This window comes from Apiospora phragmitis, assembly GCF_038363925.1.
Source record: "Apiospora phragmitis strain CBS 135458 chromosome Unknown utg000002l:1.0-5516284.0:1.0-5523493.0, whole genome shotgun sequence".
Taxonomy (NCBI): Eukaryota; Fungi; Ascomycota; class Sordariomycetes; order Amphisphaeriales; family Apiosporaceae; genus Apiospora; species Apiospora phragmitis.
The window spans coordinates 3,466,393-3,493,312 of record NW_027117400.1 but is presented as its reverse complement, the minus strand read 5'-3'; the positions used below and the strand labels follow the sequence as shown (position 1 = coordinate 3,493,312).

The following is a 26,920-nucleotide window of genomic DNA, read 5'->3' as shown; positions in this document are numbered from 1 at the left end:
ATGTTCTCGTCTGGCTTCGTCATAGAATTCAATGTACATTTTACCACCCCGTGGTATCCAACACCGTCCGTACTCCTTCATTGCCTTGCGCCATGCATATAAAAGCAATCCATCTCCATCTCCAGGGTCAGATTATACCGGCTGTGAAATGCATGCTACTATATGAATGCCAATCTGATTCAATTTGTTACTAGGTCGGGAGGGATCGGCGTATCCCTCCTCGATCCTGTTTCGGGGTTGATTAGGTCCATGGGCCCGAGCCGGTTGTCTTTCGTGACGTTGGAGGACGCGGCGGCCGGAACCGTCGGAGTCTTCAGGTCCAAGTCTATGCTATGCGGCGTGGTGGCTCGGCTGACCGAGGAGATGCTGCTAACGTCTGACATCTCCACGTCTGGCCGCGCTGCGTCGTTCTCGGATTCTGAGGCTTTAACGCTGACCTTGACTGCAGTCAGCGGCTCAAAGAGGCGGTGCCTTTTGACAGGCAAGGCGATTTTGGGGGTCGTAGCCCCTGCGGCCCTCACCGCCGCCATAGCCTCTCCCTCCTCGCCTCCCTCCTCCTCTTGGCCAATGGTCCACACCCATCTACGCTTCTTCTCCTTTCTCTTGCGTTTCTTGATGCCGCTAGGCCCGGGCGAAGAGATAGGGGGTCCCTGTCCCGAGTCCGGCCATGCGCCTTCGCATTTCCTCAAACGGGCCAGGGGTTTGTCCTCCATCGCGTGTTTCGTCCCCCGAGTAAGCCATAGTGAGATCCAGAGCCATTTCCGCATCCTCTGCGATGGGAGATGCCGACCAAGGGGATGCCTCTTCCACGAGTAGGTCTATGTGGGATTTGGTGTACTTCTCCGTCGTGATCGTTTGCGTCAATGGGCTTTCATAGCCCACACGCCGTGCCGCCTTCTCCTGTAACCGGAGTGACTGCCGCCTCGGCGAGACTGGTGTTCTTGCACTCGATGGAGGCAGTGGCGAGTTGCGTAATATACTGTGAATTCCTCGTGGGTGTGTATAGGGTGCCTTCAAGCCAAACCCATGCAGGGCTGTAGGCATTCTCCGTCGGCTCTGATGTGGCGAGGACGGAGCCGCTTGGCCCCAAGTATCCTTTGGTGCAAAAGAAAACAGCTTAGGCCCGGAAGGGTCCACGGAACCTGCTGAGAGCGGCGGCGTTGCCGTCATGGAACTGGGAAAGGTCATCTCCATGGGAAGTGTAGGAGACATGGGATTGGCCGTCAGCGGCGTATCTGGATACGTTGCCGTGAACGGCGTTTGTATCCGCTGGTGAGAGCCTTTCGCATTCTCGGGGTCTGTCTGGAGTCTCAGGACTTCGCTGAGATTGATCGCCGTCACTGGTGTTGACTGGACCGGCGTAGATCTCTCTATCGCTGTCACATAAACGTTTGACAGGGTGTTAAACGACGTCGGTGATTTCGGATCCGATTTACCCAGACTGCTGCCTCTCACATTCCTGACCATCGTCCCTGATGCGGGTTTGGTCTGGAGAGACAGTCGCGGTCTCTTGGCTGTGCTGGTACTTGCCATGGTCGTGAAATATAAACGAACAATGTGTCCGGGTATGCGAATGGATTAGATGGGTTGCGAGATGGTTCTCGGCCCGTGGCAGACGAGAGCTCTTTCGGGTAACCTCCCAGTCGGCCGGGATGTACCAAAACGGAGCGAAGTAGAAGTAGTAGTGAAGGCACTTGAGCCGCAGGAGGACGGGCAACAGCAGCTATATAATATAGATGTGCTGTTTCCGAATCGAAGGGACGGAGAAGCCAGGTGACAGCCAGAATGAGGGGGTGGTAGGGTAGGAGACTCTGGTCCAGGTCAACGACAAGCGCCTGGTAAGCAAGGGGCTAATGCGTATGCAACGTGAAAGAATCGTAGACGCGCAAGGACAGGTGGGAAAAGAAGCGAAGGGAGGGTATGATATGTTGTATCACATCGAATATTGGGACCAAGACTCCAGAATGACCGGGGCCAGGCCAGTCGCTGACTTGCCCGGTATGCACGCTGGGAGGCCTTCCAACCGTTTGGTTGGCTATAAAAAGCGAGCAGGGATGTAGCAAAGGATGGTGGCCGAAGGCACAAGCGCCGAGGGGCCCATGCCTAGAACCAGGATCCTTGCCCAAGTAAGCAAATCAGCAGCATCGTAAAGTCGGCTAACCATAGACTGAACGCGCATACGACCTGTTGGGACCGACCGCCTCTTGTCTGCTCGATCCTTTCGGCGTCTATTCTGGCTCGCTGGTCTGATGTCTTGGCGACCCAACTAGGGCTTCCCTGTTCCCCGCACACGAGCACAAGCGGGAGTCCAAGTTGCACCAGGACGACGAGGATGGCGATATTTGTCTGGGCTTTGTGGCGTCCTTTGTCAATCAAATTGGATTAGTTCGGGGAGATCAAGCCGTTGAAGCAGAAAGCCGATCTGAGTAAGGAGGAAGGAAGGGGGACACGACAGCATCATCAAAATGTGAGCATCCTTTGAGGCGCTGAATCGTCAAGTGCAATGGGGCACCATCCCAGTAATACGGATGACAGGGAGCTTGAGCCACGGACTGACAAACAAACCCCGGAGCCGCAGCAGAAGAGGGAAGGAATGCGCAGGCGAGAGTTGGTCCGATATACGGGATCCAAGGTTAAGCATGTTTTCAGCGATGCCATGACCTCCCCCACTAGGGAACCACCTTGCCACCCTCAAGACCGAAGCATCACGAAGAGTGTCAAGTGTCTCAAGTGCCCGGGCCCCGATTTACTGAGTCGTCATGGATCAGGTAGGTTAATGTAAAACGTGTAGTAATCTATAACACGAATCAGTGCTCCATCTATTTCTGGATTATATTGTTTGGTGTCTTGGGCGGTCTAGTGTGCAAAAAGGCCGAACTACCGGTTTTGTCGGACTTTTGACAATATGTTACTATTTTGGTGAATGTCTCCAGACCGATTCTATGTATGTAGGTACTTACATGCATGAGAATATTGGTACTTTTCCCTACCCGACCCGAACTTCTTGACCCGACTCAGCCAACCACCGCATTCGCCAGTTTGTCAGTTTGTCAGTTTGCCAATTTGCCAGTTTACCAGTTCGCCAGCGATCAAAGTAGACATGGGATCGCCCGATCCATTGATCGTTTGAAGCCAAATATAAATATATGTAAGGTTACTGTATCGCCTCGGCAGAAGACTGGAACACCATATGGCCCTAGTGTCTGCCGCATTACTGTAGTGCTTGGGGGGACGACGTCATCGGACAAACAGAGTGAAGCAAAGGCCAGGTATCAACAAACTGCACACTGCAATTATGGACGCCTAACGCCTATCGATATTGTAACTTGATGATGTCGACCCAATAGTAGAAGCGACTGGCGGTGGTTATCACCACATCTAAGTAAGATACCTACCATCGACCGTTCTTACTATTCCCTGGCTGCCTGCACACTAAATCAAACGCACGGACTGCTTTTATTTTCGGACTTTATCAAGCATAATACCTCTTACACGAATGGAGTCATCTCGTGGCTTCTAGCCGCGATACTGCTGCGTATGCTCACTCACACTACAGCTCGGAGGGACTTGAGAGCTCTCGTCATCCAGATCTATGGCTGATTGAAGAACAGTCTTCGTTACGGCCGAGCATGGCGCAAGATGACGACTCCCCTTTTGATGAGACAAACCCCTCGAACGACCAAGATCCCAACGCCAAAGGATGACAGGATTATATTGCACTTCGTAAGCTAGCCCACACCTGCGGCGCACTTAGATCCATTGTATGATCATCTAATTCCTAATCCGGATATGCTTCCCGACTTCTCAGGACTACGATTGCTTCTACGCAAGTGTTTTTGAAAATGAGAACCCGGCGCTAAAGGCACTGCCTCTGGGTATCAAGCAGAAGAGCATTTTGGCCACGTCTAACTATGTTGCTCGCGCGAGGGGTGTCAAAAAGCTGATGCTGATCTCCGACGCAGAGAAGATCTGCCCGGAGCTGGTGCTGAGAAATGGCGAGGACCTCACGCGGTTCCGCGACGTGTCCAAGAAGCTCTGGTCCTTCCTGCGCTCGCACTCCTGGAACCGGAAAGTCGAGCGGCTGGGTCTGGACGAGGTGTTCCTGAACGTCACCGACATCATCGAGTATAATGTGCAGCTGCTAAATCCAAACGCGCTTGCGCACTCCTTTTTTCAGCTGTCGGCGCAGGACCCCGAGAAGGGGTTTGGCTTCGATGCAAGTGCGTCTTTCGGCTGCACAATACCCCCAAAATGCCCCGATGCCGATGGTGCTACGCTCGGGAATCCATCCTACGCTCGCTTACTAGTTGCTTCTCACCTTGCTGGCTATCTACGACATAAGCTGGAGGAGGATTTTGGGTATACCTCCACTTGCGGCGTATCTACCAACAAAGTGCTGGCGAAACTAGCAGGCACCAAAAATAAACCCAAGAACCAGACGACCCTGCTCAATCTCCACGAGGGGGACGCCCTGTCGTTTATGGGCGAGTCGCCGATCCGCGAGATACCGGGTATGGGATTCAAAACCTCGCAGCTGGTGGAGAGTCATATCCATCAACGGCCCACAGAAGCCGTCCCTCACGACCACGAGTATTCCGCGAAGATCACCACGCGTGAGGTGCTTGAGCACCCTGGCATGTCCCCCGGTCTTCTCGAAAAGATCCTCGGTGGGCCGGGCGTGGAGCGTGGCATCGGCGACAAAGTTTGGAATCTGCTCCACGGCGTCGACAACGCCGACGTCAAGGAGGCGAGCGACATCCCGACACAGATCAGCATCGAAGACACCTACGTAACCAAGACGCTTAACACGCAAGCCGAACTGATGCGGGAACTGCATGCGCTGTCTCGCTCTCTGATCCGGCGATTGCGCGTAGACCTCGTGGTGGCTAATGATGACAGCGGTCATGCACCGACGGGTGAAACTGCTGTATCTGGGACGGGGACGCCCCAGAAGTGGCTCGCGTACCCAAGACGCTACGTTTGTCGACACGTGTGAAGTCCAGGCCGAGCGTCATCGACGGTAGCCAGCAGGCTCCTCCGCGGGATAACTACAATCGCAGTTCCCGGAGCTCTCCGTTGCCCACCTTTGTGTTCGGTCTCAAGGATGGCATTGACTACATAGCCGAGCGGCTTGCCAGCGAGGCCATCCTGCCCCTCTTCCGACGCCTTCATAGCGAACGTCAAAACTGGAACCTGGCACTTATCAACATTTGTGTGACCAACATGGTGCCCACGGGCAACGAAGACGGAAGCATCGGAGGTGGTCGGGATATCGCTAAAATGTTCAAGACCCAGGATGCTAAGCTAAAGGAGTTCACGGTATACAGCAATGACCTGCCAGCTCCGGTTGCCACTTCCCAGCCGAGCTCATCGAGAGAGCTCAGCAACTCAAGCGAGAACAGTGCTGCTGCGGCTGCTCAGGGGCCGACAGGAACTGCGGAAAGCGTAGCCAATGACAACGATGATCACGACCGGCAGATGGAAGATATCGAGGCAGAAGGGACGATGACGGCATGGGATGATGATGACAACGGTGAATGCCGAAGGTGCCCTGAATGTGGTCAGCGCATCCCCGAGTTTGCTATGAGTGCACACCGGCGATTTCACGCTCTAGGCGACTAACAAGATAGAAGTATACAACAAATATAGCCTCGTAAACCAAAGTGATTGTTGGTTTGTATTTGCTTAGTTAGGCTATATATACATGTAGTCGTTGCTTTTGACCGATCAGGTTCCAGATCACCTGCTTTATTCCACGCCGCATTTCAGCCTCCCAATGTTCCAGGTAACATGCCATCGCGAGCTGCCTAGGCTCTTCTTCCTCTTCCACCTCTTCCACATCTTCCACATCTTTGGGGGGATATCTTAAAACATCAATGTCAAATGACAAAACAAAAGCCACCGAGACCCATCCAAAACCACACAGAACAGACACGAGGGCATTCATTGATTAGTGTAAGTGGTATGTATTGCTGCAATGCAGCACCACAAAACGACAACAGCATGCAAATGCAGTTCAGGGGACGGGGTGGGATACTCTCTCTTCTCCCTCGTGGCTGTGCCTCCTTCTTTCATTCTCATCCGCTACGTCAATTGTAAGTAGAAAAGAAAAAAAACAATTCGCCGGAGCAGAGTGTCTCATGCTCACATGCCCCTATCCGGGACACAAAGGTATCAAAAACAAAAGCAGGAAGGCGCCGCCATAATCTTCTCAAGGGGTAGGGAAATGGACACGGCCACCCCTATAAATTCGATATGCTCCGGGTGACGCCTAATTCCATGTCTCAAATCCAGCCTGGTAAACTCCTACACCTGGGTTTAGCACCCACTTAAGCTTTTCCTCTTTCCGTCCTCGTCATCGTAAGTAAATATAGGTGCATATCATCATGATGTGCCAATGCTAGGACTTGCTAGCTGGAATATAGCTCGTTCTCCTTCAGTATCTCATCGAGCCATTCCCCTGCTAGCTGCAGCATCGCGCTCTTACTATAGCCGCCGTTTTTCAGATTCGGAACAATTTCCTGAAGATCGTCAAAGCCCTCTTTTATCAGTGTACGTCGCTTCTGTTCGCTTCTGATATGATTACTTCGTTTTTGCTCTTCAGACAGATTTTCCCGCGGAGGTTTCGCGCCATTAGTGTTGGACTTCCGCCGCTTGCCTGGAGTGTCATCTGCCAAGGACGTGTCCTCGGCCTTACTAAGGTCGATCTTTGATTTCCTCTTCCTTGCGGCCGCCTTCGTAGGAGCAGTGGACGGGTCTTCTCCATCCTCTTCGGCGGTGGCGTCTTCATTTGCTTTGCTCTTTCGTCGTTTCCGGGGCAGCACGTCAGAATCCTTTCTTCCAACGCCGTTCATGTGACCATTGCGCATGCCATCAGCGCTTGATTCCCCATTCACCAGTGGGCTTGAAGGGCGTGTATTTGATGTGCTGTTGCTGAGTTGTAGGCACTCGATGTACTTGATGCGCTCGTGTTCAAGGGCCGGGGCAGTCTCTCGTTCCGATGCTGGTATAAAGGAGTGCCCCCGACCAAAACTGGTATCCGAGCCCCATTGCACGTCCTCGGGTACTTGAACAGCTCTTTGGTTGCTGTGGATATGCGGGTTATTAAACGTCATGCTAGCAAACATATGATCGCTACTACGTTGTTCTGGAATATGTCCCACTGTCGTTGGTATTGGGACCGAGTGCATGGAGCCAGATCTCTCATGGTTGAAGTGGCACCGATGTTGAGCGACTGGGTGGCTTGGTGGAGGTCCCATGGGTTGTGAAGGGAGTATGTGACCGTGACTGATGCTGCTCGGGCGCCCCGGGTGGCCGTTGTGGAGGGCAGTCAGGACAGCGGCAGCGTCAGCAGGCGTGCTGTGCTCAATCGACGAATGTAGCGGTGGGTGCGGTGCCTGTCGTTGCGGCGGCGGTGGAGGCGGCGGGCCCATAAGGCTGGAGGCTGCGAACTGAAAGACATCATGGAAGTCGTCGGCGTCGGAAAATTCTATTACAGAAGACATTGAAGGGTGAGCCGGCTGTTGTCCATACGACGTTGCAGTGCCCATAAACTGTGGCGGCAGATCTTGCCACGCGTCACTGAAAGCGAGGCCTTCACCGAACGCTATACCACTGTACTGATTGGATTCTATTTGGTTGAAGAAAGTGCTGATCAGGCGATCATCCTCAAAGGTAAGCAGTGGCGCTCCGGGCGCAGGCTCCGGGGGCTGAAGGAAGAGGCCATCATCGGTTGAAAATGAGTCTGGACGATGTTAGTATGGCGACTTCAACGTCTAACAAGACCAGATTCACGAATATATCACGTACATCCGAACGGCCCTGCGCCGTCAGGCGGCTGCGACGAACCCATCCTGGGACGCTGTATTGCTAGCATGGGTGCTTCTTCTCGGCGTCAAGGTCGAAAAGGACTCGTCGTGCAAGCGCAAGCGGCAGAGACTCGAGGGCAGTCAGCGGTCGCCTGGGTGGTAGATTCAGCAGCAAGTCAAGAATCTACCAGATGTCGAATCTGGCGAAGGGGCTCGTTATGGACGGCGGGCCGGTTAGAGCGGGAGGGCAGTGGACTGCAAGGATCCCCGATGGTGAACAGTGCTCCCAGATCCTGTCCAGCGGTTGTTTGGCAAGGTGCGATGTAGTCGAAGTTTGAGCGCGGAGTAGCGGGCGAGAATGGCATGTGCTCGTGCGTATGCTCGCCCCGTCGCGGTGGTTTAGGTGCTACCTTCTAAAAGTATATCTCGCGTGGGAGGATGCTTGACGGCGGGACGTGTAGCAAAAGGGCTCCTCCTGGGACCGACTCGGAGGGGTGGATAGAGATGTCGTCTTGGGTCGAAGTGGTATTACGGCTGTTTGCTCGGAATCGGGACAGTAACGGCAGAGCGTGTATAGGTAGGGATGCTGCACATTGCTGTACCAAACATCGTCATGGCCCGAGCATAATATCCGAAGGGTCGTGGGATGCTCCAAGGAAGATGATGATCAAACCAGAACAGAGCAAAAGTGCCCAGTACATTTGGGGTCTAAGAAATTGGGGATTCGGAGGAGGCAGGATGCTGCCGTGCCCTATTGGGCGGATGGAGTAGTTTGAAGATGGGCAGGAGAAGGAGTCCAAGCCGTAAGTAAGCAAAGCATGTAAGTAAGTAAGTATGTATGTATGCGGTACCGATGTAGAAAAGGTCAGCCGTAGGTATTATGACATGCAGCAGCAGCAACGAGCGGCAGTGATCCCACCCCCGGCGCAAGTCATGGTACGTGGGATGGTATTCCGTTGCAAAGGGCGTAAAGGGTGCGGTGCGGCGGACCGGGTCTCGAATCTATATCAGGACGGAGTACTTGAAGACGACCAGAAGGAACTGCATGAAAAGCATGGGAAGTTGGTCGCGCGAGGAAAAAACAAAGCGATGGGACCTCTCAAGTTCTTGCAGATCCAAAGGGAATGAAAGGCTCCTCTCCGGGCGCTCGAGGTCATTCACTGGAGCAATGGAGAAAGCCGAAACGACCCCTACTACTCCGCGCTGGCGCACTTGCCTTGCAGCTCAACAATCAAGCCACAGCCTATTGGGCAGTGGAACTCTTTTTCGTCCTGCCTCGCCGGGACTAGTCGTAGGTGGCTGCTAGTCTTGTCGATTAAATGCGTATGTTTTTATTCATTTTTGTACTACTTTGTAGGTAGAGTTATGTGCACGCATCAGCTTGGTGATCAGCTTGAGTTGCTGCTTTGGTATGGAGTCGGCCGGTTTGGGAGAGATTTCGATCAATGGGACACCAGAAAGGTAGGTCGTGGGTGGATATACAACTGCCCATCTTTCAACCCTGATCCTATTATAGAACTGAGGCGCGATAAGTATTGCCTGAGAGAAGTGTCCACTTGGATTCCATAATATGCAACACATCTATTGCAGTTGGCGATAGCTCTGCCCAGCCCAGGGAAGAGCCGTCATCTCATGTTTTGCTCATGTTGCCCTTTTTTTCGTGGGTGGTAATAACACGAGAGCATTAACGTCGAGACGCGGATCAGCAATGGCAAAGGTACCCGAACGGGCATAGATCCCGTGCCGTAGTACCCCCGCCGAACCGTCGGGGGACTCTGGGGTTAAAAACATCCACTACATATCTGACTGGACTTGTCCACGCTTTCAACACAGACAGATGTACGTAGAATTACAATACGCTACGTGGAGCATATATAATTTATGTAGTAGTAGCATTAGTAGTAGATGATTCCTGCAGTTCCCTACGTGCATGCTTGCATGTATGCGTCCTGAGAGTTAGTTTATTTAGTAGTGGCATCGTCTGTACATCCATGGAGCCTGTCGCATAACAGATGAGCTCGTAAAATCGGAGTTATTATGAGGTCTGATTCCATGACATGTATTTACTTCCTGACTCACCTACTCGAAGTAGTCAAGTGTCCGGTGCCTGCTAATACGTCCCCGTACCGCACACCCCTAATAAAACTGCTCTCTCGATGCTCGAAAGCGAAAGCGACTTGGCTACTCGACCCACCTGTTTTCACATGTCAATCCATCACGCCCTCCTGTTGGGTACCTAAAAGTGGCATGTAATTAATGTCTATGCACTGGCTGGATGCTTCTCTGAAAAGCACACACCTCAAGTTATTACTTATGTAGTCATTCCATCATCACACTAGAATGAGGCCAGCGGCGCCGAGTGGCTGTCCGGGTCCTTCTAACAAGAAAAGAAGCATCGTGGTTCTGCACGCACGTAGCTTCTCACCCAAACACGTCAACATTCCCCTTAGCTTCTTCATCTTGGGGCTGCTGCGCGTACCGCGTCCGTCTCTTCTCACCCATTCAGCCCCCGGTCTGGGACTGCGTCGGAACTTCGAGGCTCAACTCTTCTGAATGCATGAGTTCTGTGCGTTCATGTAAAGAAACCATCGGCGTACGAATCGACCCGCGATCAATGATTCTGTATAGTCGAACCCATAAGACATTAGACTCCGGACAATATACATGAGCACATCGTTTGGTCGGTATAGCCGTCTCCCCGGAGCATCCGATCGTACTCCGCCGTCGCTGTCCAGAGTGTCGGCAGGCTTTCCGGAGTGTGCTCAGGCATGCCATGCTTGCATTGATCCTCATGCAGCTTCAATATTGCGGCTCGGCCCCGATTACCGTATAGGAGTTTTCGTACGTATCGGAGCCAATCTATGCAAATGATAGCAGTCGCTTGGCGGCATATTCAGATCTCGACACCCCCTTCTTCTAGCGTATAGCTCGGTTGGCCAAGGCCGATCACAACACACACCACACACACATCCAGGTATTTCTCGACCCCTTTCCTTTTTGCAGGTGAGAGTGATGTTGAGTCTGTGGTTTTTTATGCAACATAGCTGCTCAGCCAGAAAGCTCTCTTGGCCAAACCAACAGTCCCCCGCTTGGCATTGATGCAAACTGCCGGCACTCTTCTTCTTCCTCGGCCGCTGCTTCGGCCTTGATTTCTGGGCCATCGACATTCGGTCGGTCTTAGCTTTCTTTTTAGCCCCTGCCCCGGGTTTTCGTGTCTGGAGAAAGACCAGGATCACTCTTTTATGAGACATTCTCGGATTTCTTTTATCTTGAAAAGATTTGGGCACGGCCGCTGCCTCCCGATGTTGTCCAATTGCTTGGGTCATGCAAAACGGTCACTCACACTCTACGTTCCCTCCTACTTTCACCGCCCGGTGCATTAGCTAGCACCCTCGTCATATTGCGGCAATGACATATTCACTGCAACCTCGGTCTGCCAGAGGAGGTTCGCAGAAATGGGGCAGGTCTATACCCCCTCCTCTGAAGCCACTGGTACGCGCCTATGCCCTGGGCTACGCGTCCGTGGTCGTACCGAGGCTCTTCAACTTGGTTCTACAGCAGGTTACCACCAGGAAGAGCAGGGGTGGTCCGGATAATGGCGCGCTGCAACCCCCGCGCGAATCTCCTGTGGTATCCTTGCAACGCATCCTTCGAGCCGGTCTTGATCCCCAGCGCTTCCCTGCCTTCTGTGCAACTCTTGTTGGCGGAAGTACGCTTTTGGAGGTAAGTGGAACTCATGGTTCAAGCTGCTTACTTAGAAAGCTTCGTTTACATCACTGTGGCTTATCGTATTCAGCCAGTAGCTTGGTCACTGACTTTATGTGCTAGATCCTACTCCGGAGGCTCTGCACTCGTATACCGGGCTCACTTTCTGTTGCTGCTCGCAAGAGGTATGTTATACTCGTCCTTAGCAACTCCTATTAGAGTGCAAATTCGTAGTATATTGCCATTTTGTTTCTGCTACCCGTACTGATCGCTCTGTAGATTATCGCAATGGCTAGCAACCTTCACTGCGGCATGGTTCAGCCTCAAATTACTGCAGTCTAAGGCGAGTCAAGGATTTACAGAGACAGTTCCTGCAGAAAAGGACAACAACTCGAACAATACGCCTAAGACAGTCAACTATGCCGGCAAAACACTGGATCTATCATTATTCGCCTTTTGCAGAGCACTTGATGTGATGATCGGCGAACTATGGGCGCAAAGGCGGACGCGGCGAGTCGCCAACCAGCAATGGACCAACGTAAGCACCGGCAATAAATCTATATAGTCTATGTCTGGATACTGACAACTCCTCAGATTGAGACGGCTGTTTCGAGATTAGCTGATCCGTCAATGTTTGCTGTCTCGTGTGCCTTAATCATGTGGTCATGGTTCTATTATCCCTCGAGATTACCGCGGACCTACAACAAGTGGATAAGTTCGGCCGCTTCTGTGGACAAGCGACTCATCCAAGCCCTCCAACGCTGCCGCACAAAGGAGCTGCACTACGGAGAAGATACAGGCCAAGCGCCACTGCTCCAAGGCATGTGCCGGGACTACAAATGGCCACTGCAGTGGGGAGACCCAGCCGTAGCCATCCCGTTTCCCTGCGAGGTCGTGCACATGGGATGCGGCCCGTCTTGCGAGTACCACGCCCTGTCGCGTTTCTGCCGGTCCTTCCGGTGGTCCATGTTCACGTATCTGCCCCTGAACCTGCTTCTCGTGGCACGGAAGCCGAGTTTCCGCAAGCTCAAGTACGCCCTGCTATCCGCGGCGCGATCGTCGGCGTTCCTGGGCGCCTTCATCACCTTCTTCTACTACGGCGTCTGCCTGGCGCGGACCCGGATCGGCCCCCACCTCCTGGGCAAGGACACACAAGCCCGCGACCGGATCGACGGCGGCCTCTGCGTGGGCACGGGCTGCTTCGCCTGCGGCTGGAGCATCCTCCTCGAGAAGCCCGGCCGCCGCAAGGACATGGCCCTCTTCGTCGCGCCGCGCGCCATGGCCACGCTGCTGCCGCGGCGCTACCCGCTCGACAAGCAATGGCGCGAGACTTTGGTGTTTGCGGCCAGCACCGCCGTCGTGTTCACCTGCGTCCTGGAGAACCCGACGCGAGTCAGGGGCGTGCTGGGCAATGTTCTGAACACGGTGCTGAGACCCTGAGTTGGCTACGTATCTACGGACGAGGTGATGGTTTGGGATGTTCTGTTCTTGGTTTGTGTTACATATTGTAGATATATATATGAATTTTCTGGGTAAGAGGTAGGAAGGCTAGATGCCGGCTGGTTGGCAAAATGTTATTGTACGATAGAACTGCTCATGATCTAACAACGCAAACGTACGTTATTGTTTTGTCTAATATTAATCATCAAAAGGCAAACTGAAGTATACGTAGTCATGCCCCGATCACCATGTGATCCTCATTATGCAGACCAAATAAATGGTAGCAGAGTACAAGAGCCAGCGTTATGGCACGCGGCAAGCCGTGGGGTTGTGCACAGCACACCCATTCTTGTCTCATAGTACAGATCCACGCCAGCGTTCAGTCAGTCAGCTTGCCATCTGGCGAGTCCACTCTCGACCCAACCAATCATGACCTCAGCCAGCAGCACACTCCCAGCACAAATACGCAGACCAGAGCATCATTGCGCACCGTACTGAACATCTGGCCGTAGCGCAGCGCATGCCGGATGCCACTGCTCAGGGGCGACGGAAGGAAGCCCACGAGAGTCCAGGCGATGCCCGAAGGCGGGCTGCGGTGCTTGTCGAGGAAGTAGCGGGACGTGAGCAGGATCGCCTCGACAGACGAGAACAGGTAGAAAGAACACCGAGGCCGACTTGCGCAGGTCCTCGTCGTCGTGGAGGGCGAGCATGTCGCGCTCGCTCTTGAGGCCCGTGAAGGTCGTCGACAGCGCCACGTAGACCCCCAGCCCCAGTGCGAACACGGCGTGGATGATGCGCCAGATGTTGGCCGTCTTGTCGGCCACGGCCTGCGCCGCCTGCTGCATGTTGGGGTCGCCCGCACCGCCGAGACCGCCCAGCAGCGACTCCATGCCGGTCCCAGCGAACGGGTTGGCTCCACCGCCGGCCATCATCTTCTGCAGCATCTGCATCATCGGGTCGTTCTCCATGCCCTCCATTCCGGGGGGCATTGGTGGTGGCATGCCTGTCGGTGTGCCTGCCCTAGCGGGGTCCACGAACGGGTTGTGCGACGGCGGGGTGCCGATTCCTGGGGGCGCGGCCCGCTCGAAACCCAGCATCATCTGGCGGAGGTGCGCCTCGGACATCGTGGGCTCGTCGCCGGGCGGGGGCGCGCGGCTGGACGTGCGCGGCGCATAGTAGTGCTGTGATATGTCGACTTCTTCAGGATCGTCGTGGTTGGGGGCTGCCGTTGGTGTGTTTGTCGCTTGCGTTGCCGCAGGAGCTGTGGTGGTATTGGCGGGTTCGGTGGCAGCAGCAGTAGTAGTAGGTGGTGTTGTTGCTGCTCGGGGTTCGAGATCTTTTGGGGTTTTATTAGTTAGGGCCAAAAGTTGCGTCAGTCAAGTGTTTTTTTCCTTCGGTTTTTCTTACCTCGTGGCATACCACCTCCGAGTCCAGTAATCTTGTTCAATCGTGCCATGCCACCGGCTCTGATCTTGGCCTCGCGACGCTCTTTGCGCAGACGTGTCTGCTCGGCCGCGCGAGCTGCTGCGGCGTCTTCTGGGGCCTGTACCGTTTCTGTCATGATGCAATATTTGTATCTCCGCTGCTGTCGCGTATGCGCGTGTTGGGCCGTATTTAAACGCTCGCTTTTCTAGTCACCGACAGACTGGCAGTGGTGTGCGAGAAAAGGGTTTTGGTAGGTAAAAGCAGGTGGTGAATGGTGATATTGGTAGGCAAAGTCGTTTGCGGTTGGTGCTGGTTACCTAAGAATGACAACTGCCACATCATCTCCGATAGCAACGATAGTTGATTACAGCACCGAGGTGGGGGTCATGAGCAAACTAATAAGACCGCTCCGCACCGGACCAAGGCATTGGCTCTCCCTCTACTCTGCTCTAATTCCTCAGCTATTTATATCACAACTTAAAAATTCGGAATCAAGAGCAGTTTCATATGTTTGATGAACCCCGATATTTATCATCCGTTTGCCGAGTACCTTCCTAAGCGGAACATTCATTGCTATGGTGCCTCTCTGGACATCCGGAAGTCGAGCCTCATATGCACCTACAGATTGGGTTTCATCGTTTCCTTGATCCTGGATTTGCAGCTCTGGCTTTAGCTTTGGACTCTAAAAGAACTGGTTAGTCACAGTATTATTCAGTGCTCACCCAAAATCGATTCGGTGACGACCAGAGATATAGCTGTCTCATCAGTATTAAATGCGATTTCTCAGAAAACCAAGTGCTGACATGTATATTGATTCTGGTGCCCCATCCCTGTACGTGACACTTGAAGCTATGCTGGTGTCCCATAGTCTCTCCCTCGTCGAGAGACAGGTCAGACAGGATTAAGCGGTCAGCTTCTCAGAGGCAGCTCGCCTTGATTTGTAATGTATTGAATTGAGTTGTGATATCCGTCTGTGTACCGCGCGGGTACCAAGTAGGGGGGAGGCACCAGGGCCATGTTATATATAGGTATAGTGGCTACGTGCACCAAAGCTCCTTATACTTCTCCTCTATTAAACTATCATTCTTGCCTCGAAGCTCCCTACGATGCCAGACCATAGATACCGTGTTGATCATCGGCGCCGGTCCGGGAATCAGCGTCTCTGCTGCCAGAGCTTTCCAAAATGCTGGCTACAATGTTGCCATCGCATCTCGGACTCGGCACGAGAAGGCCGATTCGTCGAGGCGGCATTTCGTTTTCGACGCCGTTAAGCCTGGTACCGTGAGAGCATTGTTTGCGGAAGTGACGGCTGCCCTAGGGCCACCGAAAGTTATTATATACAATGGTAAGTGTTACCAGCAGCAGCCCATGTGTGCTCCATATACACACATCAGATATATTTGCCTGCACATACTCACTCTGATGCCGGGCATCTCTGTATACTTCATATGCGTATCAGACATTCTCCATTCAGAGCATAGACTAACATACAACAGCTGCACATCATATCGCTACTGAGCCAGAGGAGCCCTTTGGCCTGGATCTTGACCAGGCCCAGGAACTAATGACAGTCAACGCCATAAGCACGTACGCAGCTGCCCACGAGGCCGTAAAGGGGTTTGAGAAGACGGGACCGGGAAGCACGTTCATCATGACCGGCAACAAGCTCAAGACCGTCGCGCTGCCCGGCGTTCTCTGCTTCGGCATGGGCAAATCGGCAGCAGCACACATGATTCAGAACGCCAGTAACTCATACAAGAACAAGGGTTACAAGTGAGTTTACCTACTATCATGGAAGCACATCGCGGGTCTCTCCGTACATTTCCATATGAAGCATTGCTTCCTGATCCAAGGAAACTGACTGGTTGGTCTAGGTTCTACTATGCGGACCGACGCCAACCGGATGGTAGCCATACTGTACCTGTGGGCGGTGAGGCGCATACCAAGCTGTATCTTGAACTTGTAAAGGATACGGAGCAAAGACAGTGGGATTGCACGTTCGTAGACGGCCAAGATTATGTGAATTTCTCCACCTAGGGCTCAATGAGCAGTGATGGGGCGTTGCAGTTGAATATGCCACTGGGCCAAAAGCCGACGCGCCGACATTGACCCAAATGGTATATCGGTATGTGTCTTGTCAGAACCAACAGTTGCTGCAGGCTTGAGCTGCGTATTAGGAGCTGAGCTCGCATTGATATTTATACCAGAAGCACCCCAGCTCTGCGGGAAACATTTTAATATCAAAACTTGCTGCTTGAAGGATGTGTACACTCATTGTGTATATACAAGGACTTTGAAGTTAACTGGGGAACTGGCTATCGACCATATCACTACTTGATACTCTCAGTGTCTGTACCCCAAGATTTACAACAAAACCTCGCGGAATGTTGCATGTATACACGCAGCGACTGACGCGTAGTTCGTCTTATCGTTGATACTAAATTCGCGAATACAGCAACGGAAACCTGGGGGCTGGAATGGATCGGAGCATAGATAGCATGAGGGGTTCGTAGCACAAGGATAACAGCACATGGAACGTCACACTGCATTGAACGGGGACAAGCCACACGTCATAGGGTTATGAACCGCCGTCTGACGTGCATCCATAACAAACTCGCTAATACAAAAATCATTTTGGTCTATCTATTCGGCCCGAGTCTCCAACGCCCAGCTCCCGCTCGTCAGCGCGTGGAGCAGAACCGGCTATTGTAGTTGTAGTCGAGCGCCGTCATCACACCGGCAAGGTGGAACACCGTGGCCGCCACGACGATCAGGTGAAATATCTGATGTGAGGACCCGAAAATGTCGAACCGTCCCGGCCAGAATTTCTCGGGAATCGCATCTCCTACAAGTTAGAAAACCGGGCGTACAAGCGAGTTCGGCACCAGGGGGTGGGGGCTTTCTGTAACTCACTCCGTAGATGGCAGCACTCATCAAAAACAGTACGCCCTCAGTCATGTAATACGGCAAGCCAGACTGCAAGGCCATCTGGGGAAGCCAAACTTGATACCACCGTGGACGAAGGGAGCAATGCCGGCCAAGCCAGTGCACACGAACGTGAGCAACCGCAGTGTACGCCATTTAGGCCCTTGAAGCTTCGGGTGCACTAATACAATGACGGATACTGCACCTAGTGCTCCGACCTGCCCATTTCGAAGTGAGTCAGCTATTGCGTTCCGAAGTCATGATACAAAGAAATGCAGGAAGGGGGAGGTTGATAGGGCTCCGCACCGTTGCCCAGTATATCTGCCGTAAGTCTGGCTCGCACCAGAAAGTACAGTATATACTCGAGAAGAAGGCGCCCAGGATCAGGATGATGATGCCCAAGTAATCCAGCTTCAGGCACTGAGCCTCCACCCGGTGGGAGTGGTTCATAAGTGTGTGATACATGGCCGAGAGGCCGAAGCAGACTGTCGTCGAGAGCAAGAAGAAGGCGATAATCAGGTAATCCCCTAAACTAACATGGCCGTATCGGAATGGCAGTGGCGCAATCAGGTACAACTCGCCCAGAAAAAGAAGGACAGCCGGGATTAGATGCGAGTGAATGTTGACCAATTCGTTGTGCAAGTAGAACCAGCTCTGAACACATTTCTTTACGGATCCCGACTCCGGGCGGTACCCTCCCCGGACGAACTTGTTGTCTTGTGCCCATTCTGGGATCTCGTCGAAGAGCAACAGTTCAGGACGCTTCCCGTGGGTCGGGGATCCATAACTTGCAGCATCAGCGCTGAGTTCGGAGACAGTCCGCTTTTTTTCGGAATCCGTAAGATTACCATCTTCGACGATAGACATGTTTTGTTATGTTTTGATAATCAGGGGGGGGGGGGTAAATCAAGACAAAAAAGGCATGCAATAACAAATGGAAACAGAGCCAACTGTCATGCTGTTGTTGTTCCTCTGAAATATAACAATGGCAATGTGAAATTACGTGCAACGAGAAAAAGGAGAAGACGGGAAATCACGAAGTGCCGTAAACGAGACGGCAGGAGACGGTTGGACGATTTTATGTACTTGGGCCATTAGGGTGGGAAAAATCACCTGTTAACCGACCCTCCGACGTCTGGTCTGGGCTGCTTTCGATCGCCTTCAGCACCATGTATTAGGTATGGGCCTGTAACAAGGGGTCCACCATGACGGAGGCGAGGCCATCCATGGGGATTCATCTGTTGTTTCCATTGGGCCTACCCCATGGCCTCCCCCATCGCTGCTTATCCAAATGTTGTTTCTGGAAAAGGCAACTCCATATTCTCAGGTTGCCGTGGTGTGCCGTATTGCAACTCCCACTGCAGCAGCTACGTAATCGTGGACCAGTGGCGTGCAGTTGAATGGCATTAAATGGCTGGCCGCATAAAGCCAAGGGGTATTGTGAGTAGGTAGGTACTGTATGAAGTAGGACGCCAAGAAGCTTCCTGCCCTCAACTCCATTGCGCCCTGGGAGAGAGGTGTATGTATGCATAGAGACCTGCTTTAGGTGTATAACTACGTGCACATCATATAAATATCGGCAATATAGTTCTTCAGGCACTGCCCTGCGATGTGTAATGTAATAGTTCACATCATCTTCTGGACAAATAAAATAGCACGCTTGCTGCGCCATTCCCGGCCGGTTGTCAGTCGAGCCGCATGCAGGCTGTGAGACATGGAACGAAAGCGTAGGTTTCTTTTTATTATGTGGAGGACAGATGTGCAGTGGTAGTACGTCAGTGCATTGCAATGTAAGGGGAAGAGGGAAAAACTGCAGGGTGTCGGGGTGTGTAAGTGCGATACGGCGAGACGGATTCGAACTGGCAGTGGGAGAGCAGCAGGTGGCTTGGCTTGAAGCAGCTTAGCGCACACTCCAGTTGCATCTGTCTAATCTACCCATCACAAAGAGAGAGAGCTCATCAGTTTGAACCTCCAGCGTTTTTCCAATTGGTCCAAATTGGTTGCGGACAGGTGGTGACTACACTTTGGCATTTGCTTGGGCCAATCATTGAGACCAAGGCCAACCACCAACCAAGATTGATAAGTCGGTCGGCTACCGGGGTCTGCTGGACAATGCCCACATGTCTGCCATTTCGACTACTACCTGTACGTACATAACAACATACTGTACACACACTCAACAATAAAGCTACAGATCGTGTGATTTGGTCATTCTGTCCATTTCAAAAGCCCACTATCAAGCATCCCCTCTCTTGACCACCCAGACCTTGCTGCCGCGATGGCATAAGTCCTGCCGACCTGCACAACCAGATCTATAATAAATTGCTTCGCATTTCTTCTGTTGCTTGCACACCAACCAACTTAACATGAACGGCCATTTCGCCTCCGTGGGCGACGAGCCCTCCAAGGCTCACTACGAGCATGGTATCCAAGTTATCGACGGTGACAAGGAATACAAGTAAGTCGAACCCCCACTTGAAGTGCCTACTATCCTAATCTAACCCTTGTGCTCTTTGCAGCTCCTCTTTGAACAAATATCTCGAGGGGACCGATGTCGCCGAAGCGGGCTTCAACTACCACCTCATCTCCGTGTTCGGCTCCCAGTCGACCGGAAAGTCAACCCTGCTAAACCACCTGTTCGGAACCGATTTCAATGTCATGTCCGAGACAGAACGACGCCAGACGACCAAGGGAATATGGATGTCCAAAAACAAAAAGGGCTCCATGGCTGAGAACATTATGGTCATGGACGTCGAGGGAACCGATGGCCGCGAGCGAGGTGAAGATCAGGACTTCGAGAGGAAGAGCGCCCTGTTTGCGTTGGCCACCAGTGAAGTTCTCATCGTAAACATCTGGGAACACCAGGTTGGCTTGTACCAAGGTGCCAACATGGGCCTCCTGAAGACGGTCTTCGAGGTGAATCTACAGCTTTTCCTCAAGGATAAGCAATCGACGCCCAGGTCTCTCCTGTTTTTCGTCATCCGTGACCATATTGGCAACACTCCCCTATCGAACCTCCGAAACACCCTCATCCAGGATTTAAGCACGCTCTGGACCTCTATTTCAAAGCCCCAGGGCCTCGAGAAATCAAGAATAGAGGACTACTTTGACTTCGCCTTCTCTGCCCTGCCCCACAAGATCTTGCAGCCTGAGAAGTTCGTATCCGAGGTTGAAAAGCTGGGCCGAAGATTCGTTTCGGGAAGCCGAAGCGGAAAGAACCAGGGCGAGCATGGCGAACAAGAGCTCGAGGGCGGTGTTTTCTTGCCCGAGTACCACCGGCGCATTCCTGCTGATGGCTTTTCCGTCTATGCCGAGGGTATCTGGGATCAGATCGTCAATAATAAAGACCTGGATCTACCAACCCAGCAAGAGTTGCTAGCGCAGTTTCGCTGCGACGAAATCTCCAGAGAATGCCTTGTCGCATTCGACGAAGTCATTACGCCCATGGAGGAGAAGCAAGCCGAGTCAGCTCGCATCGGCAAGCCCTTTGTTCTGCCGAACCTGGGTGCAACAGGAAGCACTACACGTGGAAAGGCCCTGAAGACCTTCGAGGTGTCCGCGAGCCGATATCACAAGGGCGTTTACAAGCGCAAGCAGACCGAGTTGGAAACCAAGATCGACCAGCGGCTGAAGACACTCTACCATGGTCAGCTTTCAGCGGCTCACAAGTCGGGCGTGGCTTCATTCAGCGATGCTGTGTCTGGCGCAGTGAAAGCTGGTCAAAAGTCAGGCGGCGCCTACGAATTCGCAGAAATTGTTGATGCTGAGAAGACCAAGGTCCTCGAGGAGTACAGGAAAGAGGCGCAGAGCCTAGCTATCCAAGGCGTCCCCTGGACCAACTTCAAGTCCCAGTACTTGCTTTTTGAAAAGGAGCTGGACGATGTCAGTGCCAAGCTCAGAAAGGAGGAGATGCGCCGCTTGGCAACGCGGGTGGAGCGTTGGGTCAAGTCTAGGCTCGGCGACTCAGTTGGTTTGGAGTTTAACAAGCTTGGCTCTGGCCGAGCCGGCTCTGGTGCTCCCGAAGAAGGCGAGAAACCGCCAACCGAAAAGGACTTGTGGGATCGGATTTGGAAAGGATTCGAATTGATTGTCAAAGAAGCAGAGGTTCGCTTCAGCGACAGGGCCGAAAGCTTCGAGGCCAGCCAAGACGAAGTTGATGTTGGCTTGTGGCGCCTTCGCAGGAAGAGCTGGATCGCTCTGCGAGATAAGATCGAGGAAGAGGTAATGGAAGGCAATATTCTGCTCAAGCTCCGGGAGAACTTTGAGGACAAGTTCCGATACGACGAGGCAGGAGTTCCTCGCATTTGGCGTCCGGCAGACGACATCGAGGGCATCTATACGAAGGCGCGAGAGTCAACCTTGACTCTGATCCCGCTTCTTTCGAGGTTTAGGCTCTCCGCAACCCATGCGCCTCCGGGTCTGCCCGAGTTCATTGGCCATCAACCTCCAGGCGCTGAGCCCGAGGACGAGGACGACCTTACCCCTATTGGAGGCGTCGATGAGGAGGATGGCAAGAGCCTCGAGGAGGAGATGACTGTCTTGAGCGAGGGCAAGCGCCAGGATCTCGTCGTCCGTTTCAAGAAGACTGCCGATGGCGTCTATGTTGAGGCTAAGCGCAGTGCCATTGGCGGCGTTTCCCAGGTCCCATTATACTTCTACGGAATTCTACTGGCTCTTGGGTGGAATGAGTTGCTTACAGGTATGTTTTTTCCATTTGAGATTGCACCCAACAGGCCCAAAGACGCGGCTGCTAACGTTTTCTAGTCCTTCGAAACCCTGTTCTATTTGTGCTGCTCATCGTCATCGCGGGTGGCACATATGTGGCCTATATCTTTAACTTGCTTGGCCCCATGATGCAGGTGAGCAACGCTGCCTGGGGCCAGGGCATTGACATCGGCAAGCAGAAGCTCCGAGAGTTCATCGAGAGCAACGAGATGGCCCGACAGGCCATTTCTATGCCGGCGCGCGGTCGCGACAGCGACTCTGTCAGCCTCGACACCTTGGACAGCCGAGGCAGGAAGAAGAGCTCCAAGTCGATGGATGATGATGACGACGAAATTTGATGTCAGGCACATGGTAAAAAATGGCGAAACAGAAGGCGCAGGATATAATGCATATATGTTCATTAAAGGTCGTGACAGGGTCTAGGTATAATACAAAAGTCTCCATCCTCTCAAATTGGGGTTTCTTAGCATTCACATGGAGTGACTGAGCCCCCTCTGTAGCTGTAGGATATGGATCAGAATGCTTCGAGTCCGGCAGGTGTGCCGAACCAAGTTCCCAGCTCATCAGAATCCTTTTCCCGGTTGCCCTCGACGAAGAAGTCGGTCACACGACTTGTTCCTTCATCCTCTTCGAGCGGCCACTCTACCTTAACCCCACCTTTGCTCTCTAGCATATCCTTTGCCGTCCCCCAACTGAACCTGCACTCTGGGCCCCAACCGAACAAGGGGTGCATATTCTGTTTTAACCAGGTCACACATCGAGCATCAGAAGGATACCCGACCCCCACGACATGCCCTCTGGCTTTTGCTCCTCTTCCTCCTCCCCCTCACCGGCCTGCTGCTGCTCCCTGCGGGCGGGATCCCGCGCCTCGTACAGCACCTCGAGCGCGGCGTCGCGCGTGACCTTGGCGCACACGCTGGCGGCGCTGACGCAGGGGTACAGGCTGTCGGCCTTCTTGGCGACGGTGATCTTGACGGTGGGGAAGACGCGCTCGAGCTTCTTCTGGTAGGCGGCGGGCTGGCCGACGGTGTCGACGTAGACCTCCTGCACGTTAACGCCGCGGGCCAGCACGCCCTCGATCAGCGCGACGGTCGCGTCCATGGCCTGCGCGTTCAGGTTGTAGGCCGCCGTCGGCCGCAGCATGTGGGCGCCGATGTCGCGCGCGCTCAGGTTCGAGACGGCCCAGCCACACGACTGGTTCAGGACGGTGCCGGGCGTGCACAGCGTCTCCATCAGGGCGGAGCGCACCGACGGCGTCAGCACTTTCGAGTCGTCGAAGTGGTGCGTCGTCTTCAGCAGCGGGTCCGACAGCGGCAGCGGCAGGTAGAAGACGCCGTAGACCATGGGGCCCAGGACGGGCCCGCGCCCGGCCTCGTCGACGCCGAGGCAGCAGGGCTCGCCCAGCTCGACGCCGGCCGTCGGCTTCAGGGAGTCGGGCACCGGGAGAAGTGTGTGTAGGATCCGCCGGCGTGTAGGGTCTCGCGGTGGACGGAGGGCGGCAGGGAAGACGTCGGAGGTGGGGGTTTCGAGTTTGATATTGGCATCATCGGCCATCGGGGAGTCTTCCATGCTGGGCGAGGGGCTGATGCTAATATGGTATATTTACAACAATAGAATTAATGGGTTACCCTATTCTTTCAGTTTATGATGCCAGAAGGCTCAAATAGTCCAAGATTAGAGAAATCGGCCACAGATCGAATTAACGTCCCTGAAAAGAATAGTGATATATGATATAAAGCAACTGCAAAATCGCGTAGGTGATCGCGTAAAGTGGTTTGGTTTCACTAGCAACGGAAGACAGGGGGACCTTGCTGTGAAGAGGGACGCGTTCTTAGGGGAGCACAGGCGCGTCAAGCTCCCTAAGATACTAACTAAGGCCATTAAGAATGAAAGCTCCTACCTCGATTTTCAGGCCACTTAGCGCCCATGCCTGGCCCCATGCAATTAGCACCCAAACACCCCCATCCCTCCCTTGGTAGGTGGGGTGCTGTAAGTCCCGGGCAGTCTGCCACTCTGCCACTCTGCCTTATTATCAACCTATCCCAGATGCGGCGATGGAATAAACAATTGAGTCCAACGTCCCCACCAAACCTGCAACCAACTCTTAGGATTCACACCAGTCGCACTATTCTCGCGTCAAGCTGCGTGAAACAAAGTTAATACTTCCGATGAGTTAGGTTTCGTCGGACTGGATGCGATCAATTGGCGATTTTTCATTCAACACTTGCTGTCGACAACTACAAGGCAACCCCCAAATTTGTCACGATAACCGGACACCGCGATGGCGCCGCGACAGTCTTCGGTGCAACGGCGCAACCAATCCTCCCAGAATGAAGGCCAGATCTTTGAGCTCGGCGTTCGAGGAAGGTATGTCGAGCTTTGCCTTCTTTTATGACGTGAAAATCGGCCATTAACACTTTTGCGACAGGAAAACCGGTGTTACCCTGGTAGATACTGGCGAGCGCGACGAATATGGCATGGAACCTGTTGACAACCTTTTCTCTTCGCCCGACAAGGGGGACGGGCCTGCGAAGAGGTCAAATGGCGCTGCCAATGGACAGTATGAGGACCAGTCGGACGAGGAGCAGGATATGGAGATTGACGACGGTATGCACATGGCTGTCTAGCTGCCAAAGCACGACGCTCGGAGATTAACATGAATTCGCAGAGTCTCAACTGGGCCCAGCAACTGTAGCTCGCATGAGGAACCCGGCTAAGGGCCGCCTCTCCATTCCTAGAGCTCGATCACCGGTCAAGACACACCTGAACTCACCCGCCAGGCATAACACCCACGTAGCGCCTGGGTCATCGCCTATGCGGGGATCTGTCATGGACGATCGCGCAGAGAGTCCCACCAGCAAGTCGGTTAAGCGCCGCTTGAATTTCTCCGCCGATCCAACCCTGCAACCCCTCACCAATGGAAACTCCAAGTCTAAGAGCTCGGGGTCCCAGAGGGGCAAATCGGTGAACAGACTTCCTGTCTCAGACGACGAGGACGACTTGCCAAGGCATAGCCGTCCCAAGAAACACGAGGAATCTGTGCATGAAGAGGACGAAGAGGGAGAGGAGGAGGAGGAGGAGGAAGACGAAGAAGAGCCTATGGAGGTTCTCGATATGGGCGACGACGATGGTGACTTGGAACCTCCTGCACCCGAGGACCTCGAGATGGAGGACGAATCAGGGCAGCAGCAGGATGAAGAGGAGGAGCCGACGGAGGAAGTTTCCATTGAACAGGAGAAGCCACAGCCTAAGAAACGTGGCCGCAAAGCGAAGAGTAAAGATGCCGACTCACCTCAACTCGAGGCACCTACAGCTGAGCCTCGTGAAGCGCCTGCCAAGAAGCAGCGAGGTCGTCCAAAACGAGATTCCGTGGGCAAAACTCAGGAGCCGCCCGCCAAGAAATCTAAGCGACGCAGCGACGAGGATAAACCCGAAGTTGCCGACGCTCCCGAGCGTGGCAACAAGAACGCGCGAAAGGAGAAAGAAAAGGACGTCAAGGCCGAAGAGCCCAAGCCAAAGGTGAAGGCCAAGCCTGGTCGAAAGCGCAAATCATCCGGTGTAGGCCCTGCTTCTCCTGCTGTTTTTCCTCGCGCCCCGATGCCGAAATCAAGGGGGCTGCAAATTCTTAGACGCGAAGGCCTGAATGAAGGCAATATCAGAACTACGCGCTCGGGGAGAATCTCAACAAAGCCACTGGACTTCTGGAAGGGAGAGCGCTACGAGTACGAAACAGACAACGAAGATCTGTACCCAGATAAAGGGGGCCGGCATATCAAGTTGGCAACGATCAAGTCGGTTGTCAGGGTGGAGGCCGGGCCAGACGAGCCCAAAGCAAAGCGTCGTGGTAGGCCTGCTGCTGCTGATGGAGCGCGAGGTAGGCCGAAACGCCGGTCTCTGGCTGAGGAAGAGGAAGAGGACGTAGATCGCTCTGACTGGGAAGACGATCCTGGCCGCATGGTAGGCGAGTGCATTGTCTGGCGCCCAGAGTACGAGGCGGAGCTGCCCGAGGGCGATGAGCAAGTCGAGGTGATTGATGAAGAGATGGCCATATCGGAGGCGGCAGTCCAGATGAAGGACATCAAGGGCGCAACCTTCCAGTTTGCGAAGACGCTGACCCTACCGTTCTTCGGTTCGGGTATAGTAGACCTGCCTCCCCACTCGGAGAAGAAACCCAAGAACGCGCGTAAGATGCAAATGGTCTTCTTCGTACACTATGGCAGTGTGGTGGTCACAGTTGCAGGCACGCAGTTCCGTATCGGAAAGGGCGGCCAGTTTTTTGTTCCGAGAGGTGAGACATGCATATTCTGTTTGCTTGACGAACCCGTACTAACCTGGATCTTCCCCTATAGGTAATCACTACGCTATCGAGAACAACACGGAGAGGCCTGCCCACATCTTCTTCGCTCAAGGCTGTGAGATGATGGTAGCGCCGGAAGGGGAGGACAAGGCAGAATGAGCGTTTGGTCGTGCAGTCTTACGGGGGGCCATGGGCGGAATGGAGAGGCAGCGTGGCACCTATCAAACAAAAAAATTATGGCGTTTTAGGGATTTTTTTTTTTATGTATGCGTGATGATACCAAACAGCTTACTTGCGCTGCGTACGGCGTGAAGAGTTTTCCTTTAATGCTGCTTGATGATCAATTGCGCATTTCTATTGTGGCCTGACTTGGGCTGACTACCCACGACAGCCGTCGTAGTGATTTTCTGTTTCTATGCATCTCGTATTATTTCGAACCCAGCTTATCTGATTCAGGCTATATACAGTACGAAGAATTGCTTGTGTGTCTTGGTCGGTATCCTTTTCACTCTATTCTCTTGGGTCTCGTACACTGAAGCTTAGCAAGAAGCGTCTTAAGAGCCCATTCCTCGGGGCGAGTCTGGGCTTCGGCGTC

The 26,920-nt window shown here is 53.4% G+C and overlaps 11 protein-coding genes across 11 annotated transcripts; 6 read left to right on the top strand and 5 right to left on the bottom strand.

Moving 5' to 3' along the window:
• Window positions 1-179: 179 nt before the first annotated feature.
• On the bottom strand, window positions 180-713 carry PG994_001870 (glucan 1 4-alpha-glucosidase; the record flags this gene model as incomplete). Its single annotated transcript, XM_066853279.1, has 1 exon — window positions 180-713. One exon carries the CDS (start codon window positions 711-713, stop codon window positions 180-182), a length of 534 nt encoding a protein of 177 aa, XP_066721420.1.
• A 2,926-nt stretch (window positions 714-3,639) lies between these two features.
• Window positions 3,640-5,622, top strand: PG994_001869 (uncharacterized protein; the record flags this gene model as incomplete). Its single annotated transcript, XM_066853278.1, has 3 exons — window positions 3,640-3,723; window positions 3,809-4,978; window positions 4,999-5,622. 3 exons carry the CDS (start codon window positions 3,640-3,642, stop codon window positions 5,620-5,622), a joined length of 1,878 nt encoding a protein of 625 aa, XP_066721419.1.
• A 788-nt stretch (window positions 5,623-6,410) lies between these two features.
• PG994_001868 (uncharacterized protein) lies at window positions 6,411-7,852 on the bottom strand (the record flags this gene model as incomplete). The annotated part of the gene is made up of 2 exons (XM_066853277.1): window positions 6,411-7,744; window positions 7,810-7,852. 2 exons carry the CDS (start codon window positions 7,850-7,852, stop codon window positions 6,411-6,413), a joined length of 1,377 nt encoding a protein of 458 aa, XP_066721418.1.
• A 734-nt stretch (window positions 7,853-8,586) lies between these two features.
• On the top strand, window positions 8,587-8,936 carry PG994_001867 (uncharacterized protein; the record flags this gene model as incomplete). The annotated part of the gene is made up of 2 exons (XM_066853276.1): window positions 8,587-8,611; window positions 8,782-8,936. The coding sequence occupies 2 exons, from the start codon at window positions 8,587-8,589 to the stop codon at window positions 8,934-8,936; spliced, it is 180 nt and encodes a 59-aa protein (XP_066721417.1).
• A 2,280-nt stretch (window positions 8,937-11,216) lies between these two features.
• PG994_001866 (uncharacterized protein) lies at window positions 11,217-12,953 on the top strand (the record flags this gene model as incomplete). The annotated part of the gene is made up of 4 exons (XM_066853275.1): window positions 11,217-11,531; window positions 11,637-11,698; window positions 11,793-12,051; window positions 12,108-12,953. 4 exons carry the CDS (start codon window positions 11,217-11,219, stop codon window positions 12,951-12,953), a joined length of 1,482 nt encoding a protein of 493 aa, XP_066721416.1.
• A 427-nt stretch (window positions 12,954-13,380) lies between these two features.
• PG994_001865 (uncharacterized protein) lies at window positions 13,381-14,514 on the bottom strand (the record flags this gene model as incomplete). Its single annotated transcript, XM_066853274.1, is given in 3 exon segments — window positions 13,381-13,587; window positions 13,598-14,289; window positions 14,361-14,514. 3 exon segments carry the CDS (start codon window positions 14,512-14,514, stop codon window positions 13,381-13,383), a joined length of 1,053 nt encoding a protein of 350 aa, XP_066721415.1.
• A 667-nt stretch (window positions 14,515-15,181) lies between these two features.
• PG994_001864 (uncharacterized protein) lies at window positions 15,182-16,373 on the top strand (the record flags this gene model as incomplete). The annotated part of the gene is made up of 4 exons (XM_066853273.1): window positions 15,182-15,210; window positions 15,431-15,723; window positions 15,875-16,151; window positions 16,253-16,373. Coding segments are annotated over 4 exons (720 nt in total), but the record flags the coding sequence as incomplete, so codon positions are not given.
• A 1,167-nt stretch (window positions 16,374-17,540) lies between these two features.
• On the bottom strand, window positions 17,541-18,170 carry PG994_001863 (mPR-typeG-protein-coupled receptor; the record flags this gene model as incomplete). The annotated part of the gene is made up of 1 exon (XM_066853272.1): window positions 17,541-18,170. One exon carries the CDS (start codon window positions 18,168-18,170, stop codon window positions 17,541-17,543), a length of 630 nt encoding a protein of 209 aa, XP_066721413.1.
• A 1,499-nt stretch (window positions 18,171-19,669) lies between these two features.
• PG994_001862 (uncharacterized protein) lies at window positions 19,670-22,366 on the top strand (the record flags this gene model as incomplete). Its single annotated transcript, XM_066853271.1, has 3 exons — window positions 19,670-19,761; window positions 19,823-22,002; window positions 22,068-22,366. The coding sequence occupies 3 exons, from the start codon at window positions 19,670-19,672 to the stop codon at window positions 22,364-22,366; spliced, it is 2,571 nt and encodes an 856-aa protein (XP_066721412.1).
• A 412-nt stretch (window positions 22,367-22,778) lies between these two features.
• PG994_001861 (uncharacterized protein) lies at window positions 22,779-23,597 on the bottom strand (the record flags this gene model as incomplete). Its single annotated transcript, XM_066853270.1, has 1 exon — window positions 22,779-23,597. One exon carries the CDS (start codon window positions 23,595-23,597, stop codon window positions 22,779-22,781), a length of 819 nt encoding a protein of 272 aa, XP_066721411.1.
• Window positions 23,598-24,309: 712 nt separating this feature from the next.
• On the top strand, window positions 24,310-26,484 carry PG994_001860 (cupin; the record flags this gene model as incomplete). Its single annotated transcript, XM_066853269.1, has 4 exons — window positions 24,310-24,395; window positions 24,457-24,635; window positions 24,697-26,316; window positions 26,378-26,484. The coding sequence occupies 4 exons, from the start codon at window positions 24,310-24,312 to the stop codon at window positions 26,482-26,484; spliced, it is 1,992 nt and encodes a 663-aa protein (XP_066721410.1).
• Between the last annotated feature and the right edge of the window lie 436 nt (window positions 26,485-26,920).